This window comes from Molothrus aeneus, chromosome 27 (genome assembly GCF_037042795.1).
Source record: "Molothrus aeneus isolate 106 chromosome 27, BPBGC_Maene_1.0, whole genome shotgun sequence".
NCBI classification, from domain to species: domain Eukaryota; kingdom Metazoa; phylum Chordata; class Aves; order Passeriformes; family Icteridae; genus Molothrus; species Molothrus aeneus.
Genome location: NC_089672.1, coordinates 1,846,523 through 1,863,326, shown reverse-complemented (window position 1 = coordinate 1,863,326; position 16,804 = coordinate 1,846,523). Strand labels below are relative to the sequence as shown.

At 55.3% G+C, this 16,804-nt stretch overlaps 2 protein-coding genes across 2 annotated transcripts in view; one reads left to right on the top strand and one right to left on the bottom strand.

Moving 5' to 3' along the window:
- The first annotated feature begins 41 nt into the window (after window positions 1-41).
- Window positions 42-7,559, top strand: PLEKHJ1 (pleckstrin homology domain containing J1). The gene is made up of 6 exons (XM_066566530.1): window positions 42-168; window positions 1,444-1,511; window positions 3,093-3,159; window positions 4,687-4,777; window positions 4,943-5,006; window positions 5,432-7,559. The coding sequence occupies exons 1-6, from the start codon at window positions 54-56 to the stop codon at window positions 5,495-5,497; spliced, it is 471 nt and encodes a 156-aa protein (XP_066422627.1). The 5' UTR covers window positions 42-53; the 3' UTR covers window positions 5,498-7,559.
- Window positions 7,560-15,793: 8,234 nt separating this feature from the next.
- Window positions 15,794-16,804, bottom strand: part of DOT1L (DOT1 like histone lysine methyltransferase) — an 86,440-nt gene continuing 85,429 nt past the window's right edge. Inside the window, exon 29 of the mRNA XM_066566093.1 lies at window positions 15,794-15,960. The gene's annotated coding sequence lies outside the window, so the exon portion shown is untranslated. The remainder of the gene's footprint in view (window positions 15,961-16,804) is intronic.

The window sequence follows — 16,804 nt, the reverse complement described above, 5'->3', positions numbered from 1 at the left end:
CCGGCGGCTCTGAGGGCGCTTCCGGCGGCGCTGGCGGCGGCCCGGGCGGGGCCATGGGCCGGGGCGGGCCCGCCATGCGCTACAACGAGCGGGAGCTGCTGTCCCTGGCCCGCCAGCCCGCCGAGAAAGCGGCCGAGATCCGCATGAGCGTCCCTAAGAAGGGCAACGGTGAGGGGGACTCAGGGCTGGGGTTATTGGAGTGGGACCAGGGCAGGACCGGGGGTACTGGGAGGATCGGGGGGCGCAGGACCGGGGGTACCTGAGGGGCCCCGAGTGGGGAATCAGGGCTGGGGTTACTGGAGAGGGACTGGGAGAGCTGGGGGTGCTGGAGGATCCGGCCTGGGAAAGGGGGAGTAGTGGGCAAGGAGGGATTGGGAGTACTGGGGGAGGCGGGTGGAGGGGGAGCGGGGTTGGAGGGCGGTGTGGGGAGGAAGGTGAAGGTGGGTCAGGACTGGGGGTGCATGGGGGGCCCCGATTGCAGAATCAAGACTGGGGATACTGGGGAGGGACTGGGAGAGAGAGGCTCAGTGCCCTGGATGGTGGGGCTGGGGGAACTGGAGAATCACGGGTGAGAAACTGGGAGTAGGACCAGGGAGGGACTGGGGCCCCGACTGCAGAATCAGAACTGGAGTTACTGAGGGCAAGGCTGGAGAGAGACTGGGGGAGCTGGGTGGGAGAATTGAGGGTGTTGGAGGATCCAGGCTGGGAAACCAGGGCAGAACTGGGAGCACTGGGCAGAGCGGGTGGGTGGGACTGGCTGTATTGGGTGGGCAGCACTGGGAGCACTGGGCACAGGGGCAGGATAGGACTGGCTGTATTGGGTGGGGAGCACTGGGCACAGGGGCAGGATAGGACTGGCTGTATTGGGCGGGCAGAGCACTGGGAGTGCTGGGAGGCAGGACTGGGCACAGGCAGACTGGGAAGGCTGCACTGTGGGAATGGGGAGCATGAGTGGTGGGATCCAGTCTGGGTGTGGAGGGAGGTTCTGAGGCTGGGCTGGGCTCAGGGAGATCCCCCATTTCCAGGGGATATGGGGAAGAAACCCTTCCCTGAAATCTCCCAGCAAATTCCCTTGCAAACCAGCCCTGGAGTGCTGTGCTCACTCCCTTGTGCTGAGCCTTTCCTCCTCTGAGGACCTGCTGGACTTTGTCCCTGGGAGGTGACGCCCGTGCTGGCAGCTCCACGTGGGGCTCCTGAGATCTGGAGCTTTTCCTGGAGTGCCTGAGGCCCTGTGCTGCTGCTGGGAGCTCCTCCTGAGCTGTTGAAGGAACTGCTCAGGGATTCTGTCCCCCTGAGGCCACTTTGTCACCCCCAGGCAGTGTTTGGGGGGGTGCAGGGGGTGCTTTGGTGGGCTCAGTGCCATGCTCAGGGCTGGCAGAGCTGGCAGGGGGTGCCCCCTGTGCCCTCTGCCTCAGCCCTGCCCTGCTCCCCCTGTCCCTGCAGTGCTGAAGAAGCGCCTGGTGAAGCTCGTGGTGAATTTTCTCTTCTATTTCCGCACCGATGAGGCTGAGGTAGGGATTGAGGCCCTGGCTGGGCTTTGTTCCCCTCCTCCTTTCTTCTTTTTCTGTGCCTGGATTGTGTGGGCTGGGAAAAGGGTGCAGGAAAATGGAGCAGGGTCCACCTTTCCTCTTCCAGCAGCTCAGGAGGGCTCCAGGAGAGCTGGAAAAGGACAAGGCCTGCAGGGACAGGAGCCAGGCAATGGCTCCCAGTGCCAGAGGGCAGGGCTGGATGGGATCTTGGCAATCAGGAATTGTTCCCTGGCAGGGTGGGCAGGCCCTGGCACAGGGTGCCCAGAGCAGCTGGGGCTGCCCCTGCATCCCTGGCAGTGCCCAAGGCCAGGCTGGACAGGGCTGGGAGCAGCCTGGGACAGTGGGAGGTGTCCCTGCCATGGCAGGGGTGGCACTGGGTGGGCTCTGAGGTCTCTTCCAACCCAGAGTTCTATGAAATACAAGATCAATCAGGTTTTCAGTCCCTTCTCTGCTGTCTGATTTGCTTCTGACACTTTGGTTCACTTGGACAAGGATTTCCTGTGGTTGCTCTTGTTCATGGCCAGTGTCCCCTGTTGTCCCCATGTCCCTGAATAGTACCAGGTGGATTTCTGTCCATCCTGAGCTGCTCCAGCTCCCCTCACACTGTTCAACCCCTTGCAAGGCTCCAGCACACCCCTTACACAGCTCAGTTTTGGTTATTCTGGGTGTCACAGTAAATGTTTCATCTCTGATTTTAAAAGCAAAAGTTCTTCTCTGGTATCACAGAGAGGTAAAGACCAGGCTGAATCTGAGCTACCAGAGGTGATTAACACTTAATTAACAAATGCAAAGTGCTACAGGTGAGACTGGCATGAAAACGTTGATTAAAGGAACGTGAAATGTGGTGCAATCAGACTGAATTATTTAAAAGCAGTCCCAGCTTGTGAAAGCTGCTTTAAAGGCTCCACTGTGGGTTAAACCCTCATGGTATTGGGGTTCTGTGGGTTAAACCCTCATGGTATTGGGGTTCTGTGGGTTAAACCCTCATGGTATTGGGGTTCTGTGGGTTAAACCCTCGTGGTGTTGGGGTTCTGTGGGTTAAACCCTCGTGGTGTTGGGGTTCTGTGGGTTCAGCCCTCGTGGTGTTGGGGTTCTGTGGGTTAAACCCTCATGGTATTGGGGTTCTGTGGGTTAAACCCTCGTGGTGTTGGGGTTCTGTGGGTTAAACCCTCGTGGTGTTGGGGTTCTGTGGGTTCAGCCCTCATGGTATTGGGGTTCTGTGGGTTAAACCCTCGTGGTATTGGGGTTCTGTGGGTTAAACCCTCGTGGTATTGGGGTTCTGTGGGTTAAACCCTCGTGGTATTGGGGTTCTGTGGGTTAAACCCTCATGGTATTGGGGTTCTGTGGGTTAAACCCTCATGGTATTGGGGCTCTGTGGGTTCAGCCCTCATGGTATTGGGGCTCTGTGGGTTCAGCCCTCGTGGTGTTGGGGTTCTGTGGGTTCAGCCCTCGTGGTGTTGGGGTTCTGTGGGTTAAACCCTCATGGTATTGGGGTTCTGTGGGTTAAACCCTCGTGGTGTTGGGGGCTCTGTGGGTTAAACCCTCTCTCCCTGTGTTTTCCAGCCCATTGGAGCTCTGCTGCTGGAGCACTGCAAGATCACCAAAGAGGAGGAGAATGTTTTTTCCATCAGTGAGTGCTGCCTGTGCCCCCTTTGCCTTCCCCTGGTGGCACATGGGGAAGGAAATGTTGGAGTGCTCAGTTCCTGCTCTCCCTGTTTCCCTGGGGTCAGCTCAGCCCTTCCCCTCCTCTGGGGGTCACTGCCCCCAGCCCTTCTCCTCTCCCTCTGTGGGGTCAGGCTCTGCTCCCAGGGAACAGGAGGAGAGGAAATGAGCTCCAGTTGTGCCCAGGGCAGGTTTAGGTTGGATCCTGGGGAAAATGTACTCCCCAAAAAGGTTTGGAAGCACTGGCACAGGCTGCCCGGGGCAGTGGTGGAGTCACCATCCCTGGCAGTGTTCAGAAGAGCTGTGGCACTTGGGGACAGGGGTGAACCTGGTGCTGCTGGGCTGATGGTTGGACTTGATCATCTCCAAGGCCCATTCCAACTTTAGCAACTCCTCAGCTGCCAGCTGTTCCTCACTGTGCCCATGGCCCATCCCAGGGACATCTCAGGGCTATTCCATGGCCCTGCCTGTGGGCTTTGCACAGCAGCACTAAGAGCAGCCAGGCCCCTGAGTGCCTGTGGAACCCCTGGCAGGGGGAGCTTGGTTATTGACAGATCTGCTCTGTGCTGCTGCATTTTATCCAAAAAAACACCCTGGAGAGGCTCAGATAAAGCTGCTCCAGCCCCATCCTCCCCTCTGTGTGTCCTTGTGCAGCTGCAGCTGGGCCAGCTCCCCTGGGAGCAGCCTTTCATCCCCTGTGCCAGAGGTATGTGGCCACAATAACAGGATGTTTCTCCAAGGCCATCCCTGTATCTTTTGGCCTGGCTGCCAGGCACAGCTGTGGCTCTGCTCTGTGCTTCCCTCAGGCAGCCTGAGCCCACAGCACCACGTGCTGCATTCTGGGCTTGAGGGGTATTGGGAGCTCTGGTGGGGGAGGATTCCTGAGCAGGGTTAAACCCAGCAGTTCCTGGTGCTGGGATGTGTCCACAGCACATCCTGAGGTGTTTGGCAGCAGCAGCAGCAGCCCTGAGCGTCTGCTCAGCAGAGCTCTGGGGACAGGAACTGGTGACATGTCCTGGTCAAGGATGGAGTGGCACCAGGACCTGCTCCCCATGGTGGCAGTGCCATGTGAGTGCCACATCCCCAAAATCCTCCAGCAAAGGCAGCTCAGGGCCTTCTCCCAGTGCAGTTTAACTCCTTGGTTGGCTGCTCCCTGCAGGTATCCCAGTTCCTCTCTCAGGGCTGTTTCCCACTTGGATTTAAATCCTGGTGTCTTTGCAAGGGGCCTCAGGGATCTGGATCTGGCCATGCTGGTCCAGTTCAGGTCACCCTCAGTTTGGGAAGTTGCTCTTCCCAAGGACTCAGGCTGCTGTAAGCTGGGAAATGCTGTGGGCAGCTGCCCCAGGCACCCAGAGCCACCCAGGGAATGGAGGTGGGGGTGGCAGACTCATTCCCAGCTCATCTTAGTTAACAGAGCTGCTAATTGTGGCCTGGCAGAGTCAGGGGAGCAGCAGCAGCTCTGCCAGGACCTGCCTGGAGCCTTTCCTTGTCCCAGGTTTCATCGAGGAGCCCGAGAGGAAATACTGCTTTGAGTGTGCCACGGAGGAGCAGTGCCAGGAGTGGGTGGAGGCACTCAGGAGAGCCAGGTGGGCTGAGCCCTGAGCCAGGGCAGTGCTGGGGGCTCTGGGCCGTGTTCTGGCATCAGGAGCTGGGAGGGCAGTGCTTGTCTCCTCCCAGACAAGCTTCCCTCAGCTCTAAATAGCATCTGGAACTTGCCCACATCCTTCCCCTGCTCTGTTCCTGTCTTGCAGCTACGAGTTCCTGAGGAGGAGCCTGATTTTCTACAGGAATGAGATCCAGAAGATGACAGGGAAGGTGAGTGAGTCCCTGCAGGGCACTGCTCAGGTGTCACTGATGGCTCTGGGTGGCAGCAGGGGCTGTTGCTGCCAGTCCTGCCCAGGCTGTGTGTGGGAAGGAGATCCCAGATCCCATAGGGAGCCGTGGTCTGCACAGCCAGACCTGAGCACCTCGCCCTGGCTGCACAAATTCCAGTGCTGGAGTGGCCCAAGGTTTGGAGCTGGACAGGTCCAGAGCTGGCCTGGCCTCCCAGGGGCTCTCTGGAACAGTTCACAGCCCCTGGGCAGGCCCATGGCTGGGGATGCTGCTCACCCACCCCTGCCAGGTGCAGGGAGGGAGGTGGCTGTGGCTCCCTGGACCTTGGCTCCCTGCTGTGTCCTGTGTGGCCCAAGGGCTCTGGCCTTTGTCTGCATCTCACCGGTGCCTCCCTGTGCTCCCCACAGGACCCCCTGGAGCAGTATGGAATCTCAGAGGAAGCTCGTTTCCAGCTGGGAGCACACAGGCAGTGACCCTCCCCTGCTGCAGCTCCCCACACTGACCACCTGACTTTTTTATTTATTACCCCAATCATTTTGTAGGTTTTTTTTAAAAAAATTCGTTGCACATTCCCAGTGCCCCAGCTGGGGGGGCTGAGCTGTTCTGTGGGTGCTGCAGTGGGAGCAGAGCCCCCAGGCCTGGGGCTCACAGAGCCCCCAGCTCCTCCAGGCCATGCTGGGGCCAGCTCCACCCTTCAGCTCAGCTGCCCTGGCTCAGGATCCTCCTGCAGTCTCCCAGGCCCATCCCTGGCTGTAAAAGGATGTGACTGATGCATTTCTGGGCTCCAAATTAACCCTCTCCTGCCCTCCAGGGAGAGTGGGAATTCCTCCAGCTCAGCCACAGCTCCAGCTGATGGACAGGAGCATTGCAGCCCTGTGCAGCCACGGCCTTTTGGGGTCTTCTTTTCCCTCCCCTGGGCAGGAGCTGCAGTTCCTGGGGGCTGGATAAGCCCCCCCAAAAGGACAAAGCTGCAGAGCACGAGGGAACAAAGGCAGGGAGAGATCCCTGTGTGATCCTGCCTGCCTGCAGAGCTCTGCAGTGATCCAGATGGAGGAGCTGGCAAGGGCAGGAGCTGCTCCCTTTGGCTGCAGGATGGAGCTGCAGGACACCAGCTCAGCCAGGCATTAACCCTTCATTCCCTGAGCCACTGCTGCAGCTTTTCACCCCTCTGTGTGTCCCCTTTGTCCAAAGGGACAGACCAAAAAACTGTGCCAAGGTCCCAGTGAGCTGCCAGGGAACCAGGGCTGCCTGTCCTGGAGCTCCTGCAGGGAGGAGATCAGGATTAGGAACAACATCCCCATAGGATCAGCCCTGGCTCTGGCTGCACCAAGGAGAACTGCCCAGACATGAGGGGTGGAGGACACTCCCCACGCCCAGGGCTGCAGCAGACCCTGATTCTTGACTGCCAGAGCAGCTTCCCTGGACCCAGCCTGGGAAAACTCCCAGGAGAGGCCTCTGGGAAGGTCCCTGGGGTCCCTGTCAGAGGCTGCTGGCAGCAGGAGCGGGGCTGGGGCTGGGCCTGGCCTTTGGCAGCTGCAGCTCTGGGCGTTGTTCCCCTCCAGCTGCCCAGCCCAGGGAGGGGGTGGAGCAGCCTCTGAGCTGGGCTTGAAAGGAATTTTGGGGTCTTTTCCTCCTTGGCTGGGAATTCATGCCCAAAGCAGAGCCCACAGTGCAGCCTTTGGTATCCTGGTGTTCCCTCTTTACCTCATGCAGCCGAGTACCAGGAGTGACACCTGTCACTGATGCTTTAGTTTTTATCTCAAAGCTGAGATTTTTCCCTTTTCCCTCCCCAAATACTCCCTTTCCCTTGAATCATTCCAGGTGCTTGCTCCAGAAATTACCAAAATCAGCCAAGGGGCAGCTGCCCTGAGGATCAGCTGAGGGCAGCAGGGAGGGAGCAGAATCCAGGGGGGGCTGTAGACAGATGGCAGCTCCAGGGGAAGCAGCAGCGAGGGATTAAGAGCAGGAAGACACAGGAGCTGTGCTTTAGGGAATCAGGATCCTTGCATGACTCCAAAGGGCATTTCAATCCTGCCCAGCCTGCATTTTTACAAAGCAGAGCTGAGCTCTCAGCTGGGCCTGCCACCACTGTAGCAAATGTGTCACCTGTGCCTTGCAGGACACCTTTCCCAGGTGCAGCTGCCACCCTCCAGTGTCACTGAGCAGAAAATGGGTTTTATTTGCTGTTCCAGGGAACAATTGGGTGAGCAAGAGCAAAGCCCAACACTTTGAATGTTCATCACCAATGACATTTCTTACCTGAATGTACAACAAAAGCTGTGAAGAGTTCCAGGGCCAGGCCAGGCCCAGGGACTCAGATCCATTGTAGGGCAGGGCTGGGACACGGGGTGGGATTTAGGGATTTAGGGAGGGAGGTTGGTACTTTGTAGACACTTTGAAATCTGCATCAACTGCTGGTGATTTACAGACAATTGTTCATTTTTCACATTCTGATGTCTTTGCTTGTTGTGTTTCAGCTGAGAGCCATTTCTGTGTTGTACAGTGAACATTCCCAATAAATCCTGTTTTAATCTTTGTGGTGGTCAGAACTGTTCTACAACACCAACACCTCCCTGGGAGGGGTGGCTGGAGCCAGAGGGGCACCAGGGGTGGTTCCTGCTCAGGACCCAGCTGGGGATGGCTCCACCAGGGGCTTTGGGGAGGCTTGTTCAGACAATCAGAATATTCTGGGTTGGAAGAAACCTTTAAAGGTCAGCTAATCCAAGTGCTACTGGAGCCAAGCCAGGGGCAGGTGCCAAAGCTGGGGAGGGAGAGGAGCTGGGTCAGGCTCTGGCCCAGCAGAGCCAGGGCTGGGGGCTCGGGGTGAAGCTGGGGCTGTGCCTCATTTGAAATCCTCCCAGGAATTGGCTCAGGAAGTGTTTGTGGCCTCCAGCTCCAAGGTTCAAACACAGCCCTGGCTGCCTGGGGGGGTGGTGCACTGGTGCCACTGCTGCCTAAAAGGGAACAGAGCTCGGATGGGTTGGGAATCATGGAAGTTTAGGTTGGAAAAAACCTCTAAAAAATCGAGTCCAACCATGACCCAGCACTGCCATGGCCACCACTGCCCTGTGTCCCCCAGTGCCACATCCACACTTTGTTCCAACTCCTGGGGCTGGTGACTCCACTCCTACCCTGGGCAGCCCCTTCCAACACTTCCCAAACCTTTCTGAGAAGAAATGTTCCCAATTTCCAATCTAAACTCCCCTGGCCCAGCCTGAGGCCGTTCCCTCTGCTCCTGTCCCTGTTCCCTGGAGCACAGCCCAGCTGTCCCCTCCTGTCAGGAGCTGTGCAGAGCCACAAGGGCCCCCTGAGCCTCCTTTGCTCCAGGCTGAGCCCCTTCCCAGCTCCCTGAGCCTCTCCTGGAGCTCCAGCCCCTTCCCCAGCTCTGTTCCCTTCTCTGGACACCCCCAGCCCCTCAGTGTCCCTTGATGGGTCCAGAGCTGTCCCCAGGCCCTGCTGTCCCTCCCCAGTGCCAGCACAGGATCCCCAAACCCCAGAGCTGAAGGTGCTGCCTGGTTCAGGGGTCCCTCTGTGCCCCCACAAAGCCCCAATTCCCATTTCCCTCCTGACTGAGGCAGTGAAAGTCCACACAAGCTCAGTGTATTAAAATACAGACACTTTAATATAAAGACAAAACTTCAAAGCATCATTTCAATTACAAATCAAGGGAGACACAAGAAATTAAGTGGAGGGAAGGGAGCAAAAACTAACTCTTACATTGTGGAGAATTAGAAAGGCTGGGTGGAAATATATATATTATACATACATATATACACACCAGAATTCACACTACTGCTAGGCAGGAATGAAAGGAATGACAGAACAACTTACCAGTATAAAAAAAAAATAATCCAAAAACAAACCAACCAAAAAAAAAACCCAAAAAAAAAGATAAATTAGGGGAAGTTTGAATTTTAAATAATTCAGTTTAATAGGCTAAACTATATAAACTAATTCCTATTCACTAGGAAACATCCCATATCACTGTCCTAAGAAAATGGGTTTTTCTAAAAATCCATTGAAAAATGGATTTTTATTAGTAGTTAAAAGTTTACTAATCAATTCCTGAGCAACAGCAACCTCATCATCTACTGCTTTCCCCATCCAAGTCCCACTCAGCGAGGGCAGGCTCTCACTCCTAAAAAGTTTAAGTAGAACAGAGACCTAAAAAGTTGGGTTTTAATTGGAAATCGATCACTTCAATGATTAATAGGTTAAAAAAGCCAAGCAGGATGGATCAACCCATTCCACCTTTTCCTCAATAACTCCAGAGACAAAATCTTTTAAAAAAAATTATTTGACTGCACCAGAAAAGCAACCAGATGTACCTCGAGAAAACCAAAGGATCACAAACCTGAGAACTTCAGGGTTAGCATCGTCAAACTTGGAATTTTCAGATGAGATTTTGTTTTTACACCACAAAGAACTCAAGGAGCCTCTTCAGGAAGAGGATCCTAAACAGTAAAATACTGGAGAATTATTTCCCAATTTTTTTTTTGTCTTGGGTTTAAACCCTGAAGTTCCCAATAACAGCATCTTTCAATGCAATATTCAGTCTAAATATATATTTATATATTTATAATGTATAAGGATAAATAAAATATGGCACAACAACATTTTGAAACAGCTTTTAGTGAAAACCTGACCCGCAAATGGAGCAGAAAATGGAAATGGAGCAAAAAAAAAAAAAAAGAAAAAACCCTTTAAAACCAGTAAGAATTCAAATATTCATACACTGACTGCACATCTGTACTCCCAAAACTCCAATTCCTGTGATTTTTCCTCAGTGCTGCAAAGATAGTTCACAAAAACACTGCGAAGTTTCTGCTCCCCAAAAGCATTTTGGGTTCACAGCCCTGTCCAAGGCCCTCCCCTGCTCCCAGTCCTGAATCCCCTCTGTGCTTTTGGCTCAGGCAGAACAAGAAAAGCAGAATTTTCCACAACAGCCCCCGCTGGGAGCTGGGATCATTCCAGGGTGGAGATCTCCAGGACAAAACACACAGAGGCCCCTCAGGTTTCCAGGGCCTGGAGCACAGGGACAATTCCAGCACCAAAATCCAAGGGGTCCCACAGGAGGTGACCGAGCAAAGCCACCTCAGCAGCAGTGACAGGAGAAGCCCAGAGCCTGGGGAACGGCAGCTCCAGGAGCAGCTCCTGGGGACAGGACCTGGGCCAGGCTCTGCAGGGAAGGGCCCAGCAGGGAGGGGAATCCCCATCAAGAGCCTGAGAGCAGCTCCCAGCACTGGGAGTCCCAATCAGCGGGACCTGGAGCAGGGCAGGAGAACCAGAGCATCCCGAGGGCACAGGGGGCACAGGGGGCACAGGGGGAACAGGTCCCCAGTCCAAGGTGGGCCCTGAAGGGACCCAGAGGAGCTGGAAGCACTGGCTGTCCCCTCCCTGAGCCAGGCCTGGGTGTCCCCAGCAGCTCTGCACTGCTGGGACTGGGACTGTCCCTGTCACCACCCCCCTGTCACCACCCCCCTGTCACCTGGACTCTCTTCCAAGTGGAAAAATATCCACTGGTGGCAGATGCTGCTTCCTGAACACACAACCCCAGAGGGAACCAAGCCCCAGCAAGAACCAAAGCCCAGCAAGAACCAAAGCCAGGGCTGCCTCTGCCCATGGCCACAGGAAAGGCCCTGGAAGGAGCAGCCCAGCAGAGCAGGAAGGTCCAGGTCCTGCCAGGGGAAGGCTGGGATGAGATGGAAACAGGGACCAGAGGCAGTAAATTCACTGTGCTGGGGAGCACCTGAGCTGTGGAAGCCCACAGAGCTGGGGGAAGATGCAGGAGCTGCAGGTGAGGCAGGTCTGGCTCTCACCCATCTCCTCCCAGATGTGTCTGTACACAATCAGAACAGTTTGGGAAGATTGGAAAGCACCAATAAAGTCATTTAAGAAGCCAAAGAAGGCTGAAGTGACCCCAGCACACGTCTCAGAAGGAAATCTGTCCCCAGGGTGAGGGCAGGGACACAGCCCCACCCAGCCCTGCAGCAGTGCTGCAGCTGGACAGGTTTCCAGGTGGGATGGAAGAGCTGATCAGACTGGAAACCTCTCCACTCCCAGGCTGCAATTGCTCAAGTGACCTCCTCAAGGATTAAATTTGACTGAAGAAAGAAGAAAGTGACTCAGCTGAACTGAGTGGGACCCAGAGCTGGGCAAGTTTCACACTAAGGAGTGTCAAGTCCTGGGGATTTGGAATCTCTGGATTCAAGAAGAGAGGAGTAAATCCATTCATGAGCGAGGGCTGTCACCTTCCTGCCTGCAGGACCTCAGGGACTGTGCTGTGAGCCCAGACAGACCCTCCAAGGGCTGATCCCAGCAATGAGGGGAAATCCCAATTCTTGTGCCAGGCTGAGCCCAGAGCCCAGCCCCAGGCAGGAGCAGAGGGAGCACAGAGCCTGCACTGGAGGATAAAATGCTGCCAAGAGCAAGGAAGGTAAAGAGATGGAAGCACAAGAGTTTCTGACCTGTGTGGCTGAGGAGACACAAATTTCTGGTGGTCAGGAGGAGCTGGATGGGCTCAGCCCAGCATGGCAGCTCAGGGAGGATGTGCTGCACTCCCCCAGAACGCTGCTCCCTGCTTGTCCAGGCTGATCCTGCAGGGAACAGCCTGGAGGGGATGGAGGGACACCTCCAACCCCCTTCATCCCCTGCACCAGCTCAGATCCAGCCTCCTCATCCTCAGCAGTGCTTTCCCTCAGCAATTCCAGCTGCTGGCTGTCTCCACAGCCCTGGCTGATGGAAGAAGAATTGCTGCTGAATTACTCATCTGCAGCAAATCCCAAATTTAGGTGCAGTGCCTGTGGAGCCCTCCCAGCACTGTGGCTCCCCAGGGGACTGGGCCTGGCGAGCCAGAGGTGGCAAATGCCCAAGAAAGGAAGAGCCCACGGAATTCTTGTTCCTCAAGGCTGACATTCAGCAGCAGGGACAGGTTTTCCTCAGCACAGCACTCAGGAAGTTCCATTTTTTGGCAGCAGACTTGCTCTAAGATGTGTTTTTGCTTCCTGGCGAGTCCTTTGCTGGCAGCAGAGGCCTGGAGGGAGGGAATGGTGTCACAGCCCCAGAAGGACTGGACCCAGCACCAGCAGGAGAAATTCTCTCTCTTTTTTGGAACTGTTTGGCTTTGATTGCTCCAGAGGATCTTCAATTATTGCAAACAGGTTTCAGCTCCTGGCTCAGTGCTGCAGCAGTGGGGTCACAGCTGTGGCCATATGGATCCAGGCAGGTGAGAGCTCTTCCCAATGTGCAGACAGAGCAGCAAGAGACTGGCCAGGAGCTGCACTCCAGGAGCCTCCAGGTCCCTTCCAACTCAGGATGTTCTGTGAGTCCAAGATTTTAAGCTGGGCTTGCCCCAGATCATGGCAAAGCAATAAAAGGTCAGGGAGAGGGAAGACAAAACCAGGAATCTCTTAGCAAAAACAACTCCCAGCTCAGCCAGTGCTGAGGCACCAGCCCCAAACTGCCCCCCTGGCTCCCCTCAGTGCTGAGCAGGCCCCAGCTGGAAGCACAACCTGGGAATCACAACCAGGAACAGACACAGTGCAGGGCCTGGGCTGGGGGGACACCAGCAAGGCTGGAGCAGCTCCAGATGCCCCAGAGTGGGGTGGGCAGGGGGGCACAGAGGGCACTGGGATGGGCAGGGGGGCACAGAGGGCACTGGGGTGCAGCAGGCAGGGGGAGGATGAGGCTCAGGCAGACTGGATCCCTTTCCAGGAACCCCAAAATTCACTCCTGGGTCTGCTCCCCTTCCTGGGTGAGTCTGGAGAGCCACAGAGCCAAAACTCCTGGGAGGTGGCAGAGGCTCAGGCCCAGCTGTGCTGAGCCCCAGGGGTTGTGCTGCCATTCCTGAGGCTGCTCCTGGCCACCAAGGCAGTGACAAAGGTGACACCGAGGCACAGACAGGCTCTGCTTCTCCACAGCACCCAGCAAAGAGCAGGGGACAAACTCCTCACCCAAGGCTCCAAAGGGTCCTGGAATCACAGAATTGTTCAGGTTGGAAAAGATCTTCCAGATCAGCGAGTCCAGCTGTGAGGTGACAGTGGCCAGGCCACCCTGACCTCTGACAGCTCTGCTGGATGCAGAGCACATCATTCCCAAAGGATCTGTCCCTCCTCAGCCTGCAGGGAGGGTGACACAGGTGACACAGGTGACCAGGCCTGGAGCAGGGCACAGAGGGTTCATGGGATCTCCAGCAGGAACCCTGGCAGTGCCCTGGGCACCACCCAAACCAGGACAGGGATGGCAGCTGAGTTTTCTTCCTGTGGCTGGAGGTGAAGGGAGGCACAAGAGCTCCAAGGGACACCAAATCCTGGTCCCTCTGCAGGAAAGGATCTGATCAAAGCAGGGGGGTGAAAAGCTTCTACTTGAATTTCCTCCTCTCTCTCTTTCACCAGAGATATAAACCATGGGGGAGAGGTAATTAGGAAATTAATTAAGGCTGCTGCCCCTCCAGCAATCACTCATTTACAGTCTCCAGAGGCCCCAGCACTCTGCTGTGTGCTGGGGCAGAAGCTGGAGCTGCCCAACTCCCAGCTGCAAAACATCTGGGTTACTGTGCTCCTGGATTCCAGGACATACACTGAGTTTGGCTCCTACGAGAAGCTACTGGATGTTCCTCTCACCCTCTGAGCATTCCTGCCCTTCCCCAGGCTCTCCTTGTGCTGCCAGACCCTCAGCAGGACACACCCTGTCCCACACAAAGCAGAAATGCCAAAATGCCCCCAACTGCCAGGGCTTTCAGTCCCTGCCCAGAGGATAAGGAGGCAAAGCCAGACCCCAGAGGCTGCACAGAGGCTGCCATGGAAGACACAGCCAGGAATCCACAGGACAACTGCACCTGGTCCTAAACCTCCCCAAGACTGCCCAGGATGAGGCTCAGAGCTGCACCTGCAGAGGGAGGAGCTGCTGCAGCCCCTGAGCCCCTCCAACACTCCCAACCCTGCTGGACCCAGGAGGCAGGAGAGCCCAGGAGGGCACAGGGACCCCAGTGAGCCCAAAGCCAGAGAGCCCAGGAGGGCACAGGGACCCCAGTGAGCCCAAAGCCAGAGAGCCCAGGAGGGCACAGGGACCCCAGTGAGCCCAAAGCCAGAGAGGCCAGGAGGGCACAGGGACCCCACTGAGCCCAAAGCCAGAGAGGCCAGGAGGGCACAGGGACCCCACTGAGCCCAAAGCCAGAGCCCAGGAGGGCACAGGGACCCCAGTGAGCCCAAAGCCAGAGCCCAGGAGGGCACAGGGACCCCAGTGAGCCCAAAGCCAGAGCCCAGGAGGGCACAGGGACCCCACTGAGCCCAAAGCCAGAGCCCAGGAGGGCACAGGGACCCCAGTGAGCCCAAAGCCAGAGCCCAGGAGGGCACAGGGACCCCGCTGAGCCCAAAGCCAGAGCAGCTCTGTGACCCTGGGGGCTCCAAGGGGCTCCTGCCCCTGCCTGGCTGCTGCAGTGGGAGATCCAACAGGGAGCATTAGAGGGGTTAAAGCCAGTGCTGCCCCTCTGAGCACCAGGGAGGTGTTTTCCAAAGCCTGAATGTGATTTTTTTTCCAGTCATTTTGCTGTTGCAATCCCCTTTCTACTGTAATATTTTTAATTGGTGCTTGGCCTGGCCTGAACTCAGACCAGCCTGATTTCTACTTCAATGGATCCTCCTTCTCCTCCTCACTTTGTGCACTTGAATAAATAAGTTTTTTACAGGTTCATTGTGCATTGTACAAAGTAAAACCAAAGGAAATAAAGCATAGGGAACTGAGAAGTTTCCATCACAGCTCTATGAAATCAGCCCCTCCTGCACACACGGCACCGAGTCACGACGCAGGGGGACAGTGACAGCACAGGGTCGGGTCAGGGTGTTTTTGTGAACTACCATTCAAGAACCTACTGAAAAGCAAAGGAACACAAAAGCAAAATGCACCTTGTTAATCCATGTACACGGCCAGGCTGGGTCAGAGTCAAGCATCCAAACCCTACCAAGGAAAATGTCGTGCTTGGAAGGAAAGAACAACGAGCTGAGCAAACTCTGCAGCCTGCAGCAGGACAGAAACACAAAGTTCAACCTTCCCAAAGCTGGGAGAGGGCTGCACCAGCACACACCCTGCTCAAAGACCAAGGCCAGCCCCAAGAAGCGTTACCAGACCAGCTACCAAAATTCACAGTGACCCCAGCACCACCAGCACCTGCAGATGGCCCAGGGAAGGAGTTTGGATGGGGCAGGACTTGGATTTCCCCTGTTCCAGCTGTGCCTGCCCAGGCTGCTCCAGAGGGGAGCACAGAGCCCTCATTAGTCACAAACTCAATTAAAACCCACCCAGGTAAAAAGGGCCTGGCTCAGTCTGAACCAAACACTGGGGGAAAATTCCTTCCTCTGTCAGCCCTGGCTGCCAACCAAGAGGATTTGGGGATATGAACACAGGCAGGGGAATAAATAATCTGCAGACCTTTAAAAACTGGGTTTGGCATTGGTCAACCCCCCAAAATCAGCACCAAGGATTCAAACCAGAGGCACAGTTCTGACGGACAAAATAGCACCGAGGAGGCTCTTTTACATCTCTGCTGGTGTGCCAGTCCTTTAGTATTCCGAGAATTTAATAATAATAACTTGTATTTATGAATCTAGGTGGAATAAAATAAGTCAAAATTGTTTTCACTTTAAAAAAAGATAAATACTTTATCTAAACTATCAACAATACAAACTGGAGCTTTAAGCATTTCTTTTGCCTTTTTTTTTTGCCTTTTTTTTTTTTTTTTTTTTTTTAGTCAGATTCACAGTAAATGTTTGCTCTGTTGTTTAGGTCTTTTTTTTTTTTTATATGGTTTTTATTTTGTCCAGTAGTAAGAGTAGAAACCCCTGCACAGGCCAGGTGAGCACCTTTCAGTGGAAGCCGAGTGAAGTTGGTCCACGTTGTCCTTGCATAGGTCACATTGGGTTGAGGTAGAAATCCTAGTTACCTGCACAACAGGAGGAGAGGAAGAGACTCATCTAAATAAAAGGCAAAAATCTGCTGTGTTGTTAGATGTGTCAATCATTCCTACATTGCTCCAAGACCTCCTCAGATGAAGCAAATCTTGACCCAATCCCAATTAGAGGAAAGGATGGATGTTCCAAGGGACGTGTGGGCCCCTCCAAATGCTGCAGTTTTTCAAGCTGTGGCTGTGCTGAACTCTGTCCTATAGGACTGAAATCAAGTGAGGGGAAAAGAGTAAAAAAGGTATAATCTCCCCTCAGTATTTCACCTTTTTATAGTAAAAGTTAATCTGCTTTGATTTTGTTATTATTGTGGGGGAGGGACATTATGAATCACAGAAAGGTTTGGGTTGGGAGGGTCCTCAGAGCCCATCCAGTGCCACCCCTGCCATGGCAGGGACACCTCCCACTGTCCCAGGCTGCTCCCAGCCCTGTCCAGCCTGGCCTTGGGCACTGCCAGGGATGCAGGGGCAGCCCCAGCTGCTCTGGGCACCCTGTGCCAGGGCCTGCCCACCCTGCCAGGGAACAATTCCTGATTGCCAAGATCCCATCCAGCCCTGCCCTCTGGCACTGGGAGCCATTGCCTGGCTCCTGTCCCTGCAGGCCTTGTCCCCAGTCCCTCTGCAGCTCTCCTGGAGCCCCTTCAGGCCCTGCCAGGGGCTCGGAGGTGTCCCTGGAGCCTTCTCTTGTCCAGGTGAGCACCCCCAGCTCTCCCAGCACAGAAGCAAAGCAGATTATTCCAGTCCCCAATTCCTGCTTCCAGCCCTGCTTCCCCAAGGACTGAACACATCTGAACCCATTTCTGCTCTCACTGAAATCAAGGCACTG

Coding starts and splice junctions, on each gene's coding strand:
- PLEKHJ1 (XM_066566530.1), top strand. CDS start 54: ATGGGCCGGGGCGGGCCCGCCATGCGCTACAACGAGCGGGAGCTGCTG. Junction 169..1,443: donor CGTCCCTAAGAAGGGCAACG/GTGAGGGGGACT, acceptor CTGTCCCTGCAG/TGCTGAAGAAGCGCCTGGTG. Junction 3,160..4,686: donor GGAGAATGTTTTTTCCATCA/GTGAGTGCTGCC, acceptor TCCTTGTCCCAG/GTTTCATCGAGGAGCCCGAG.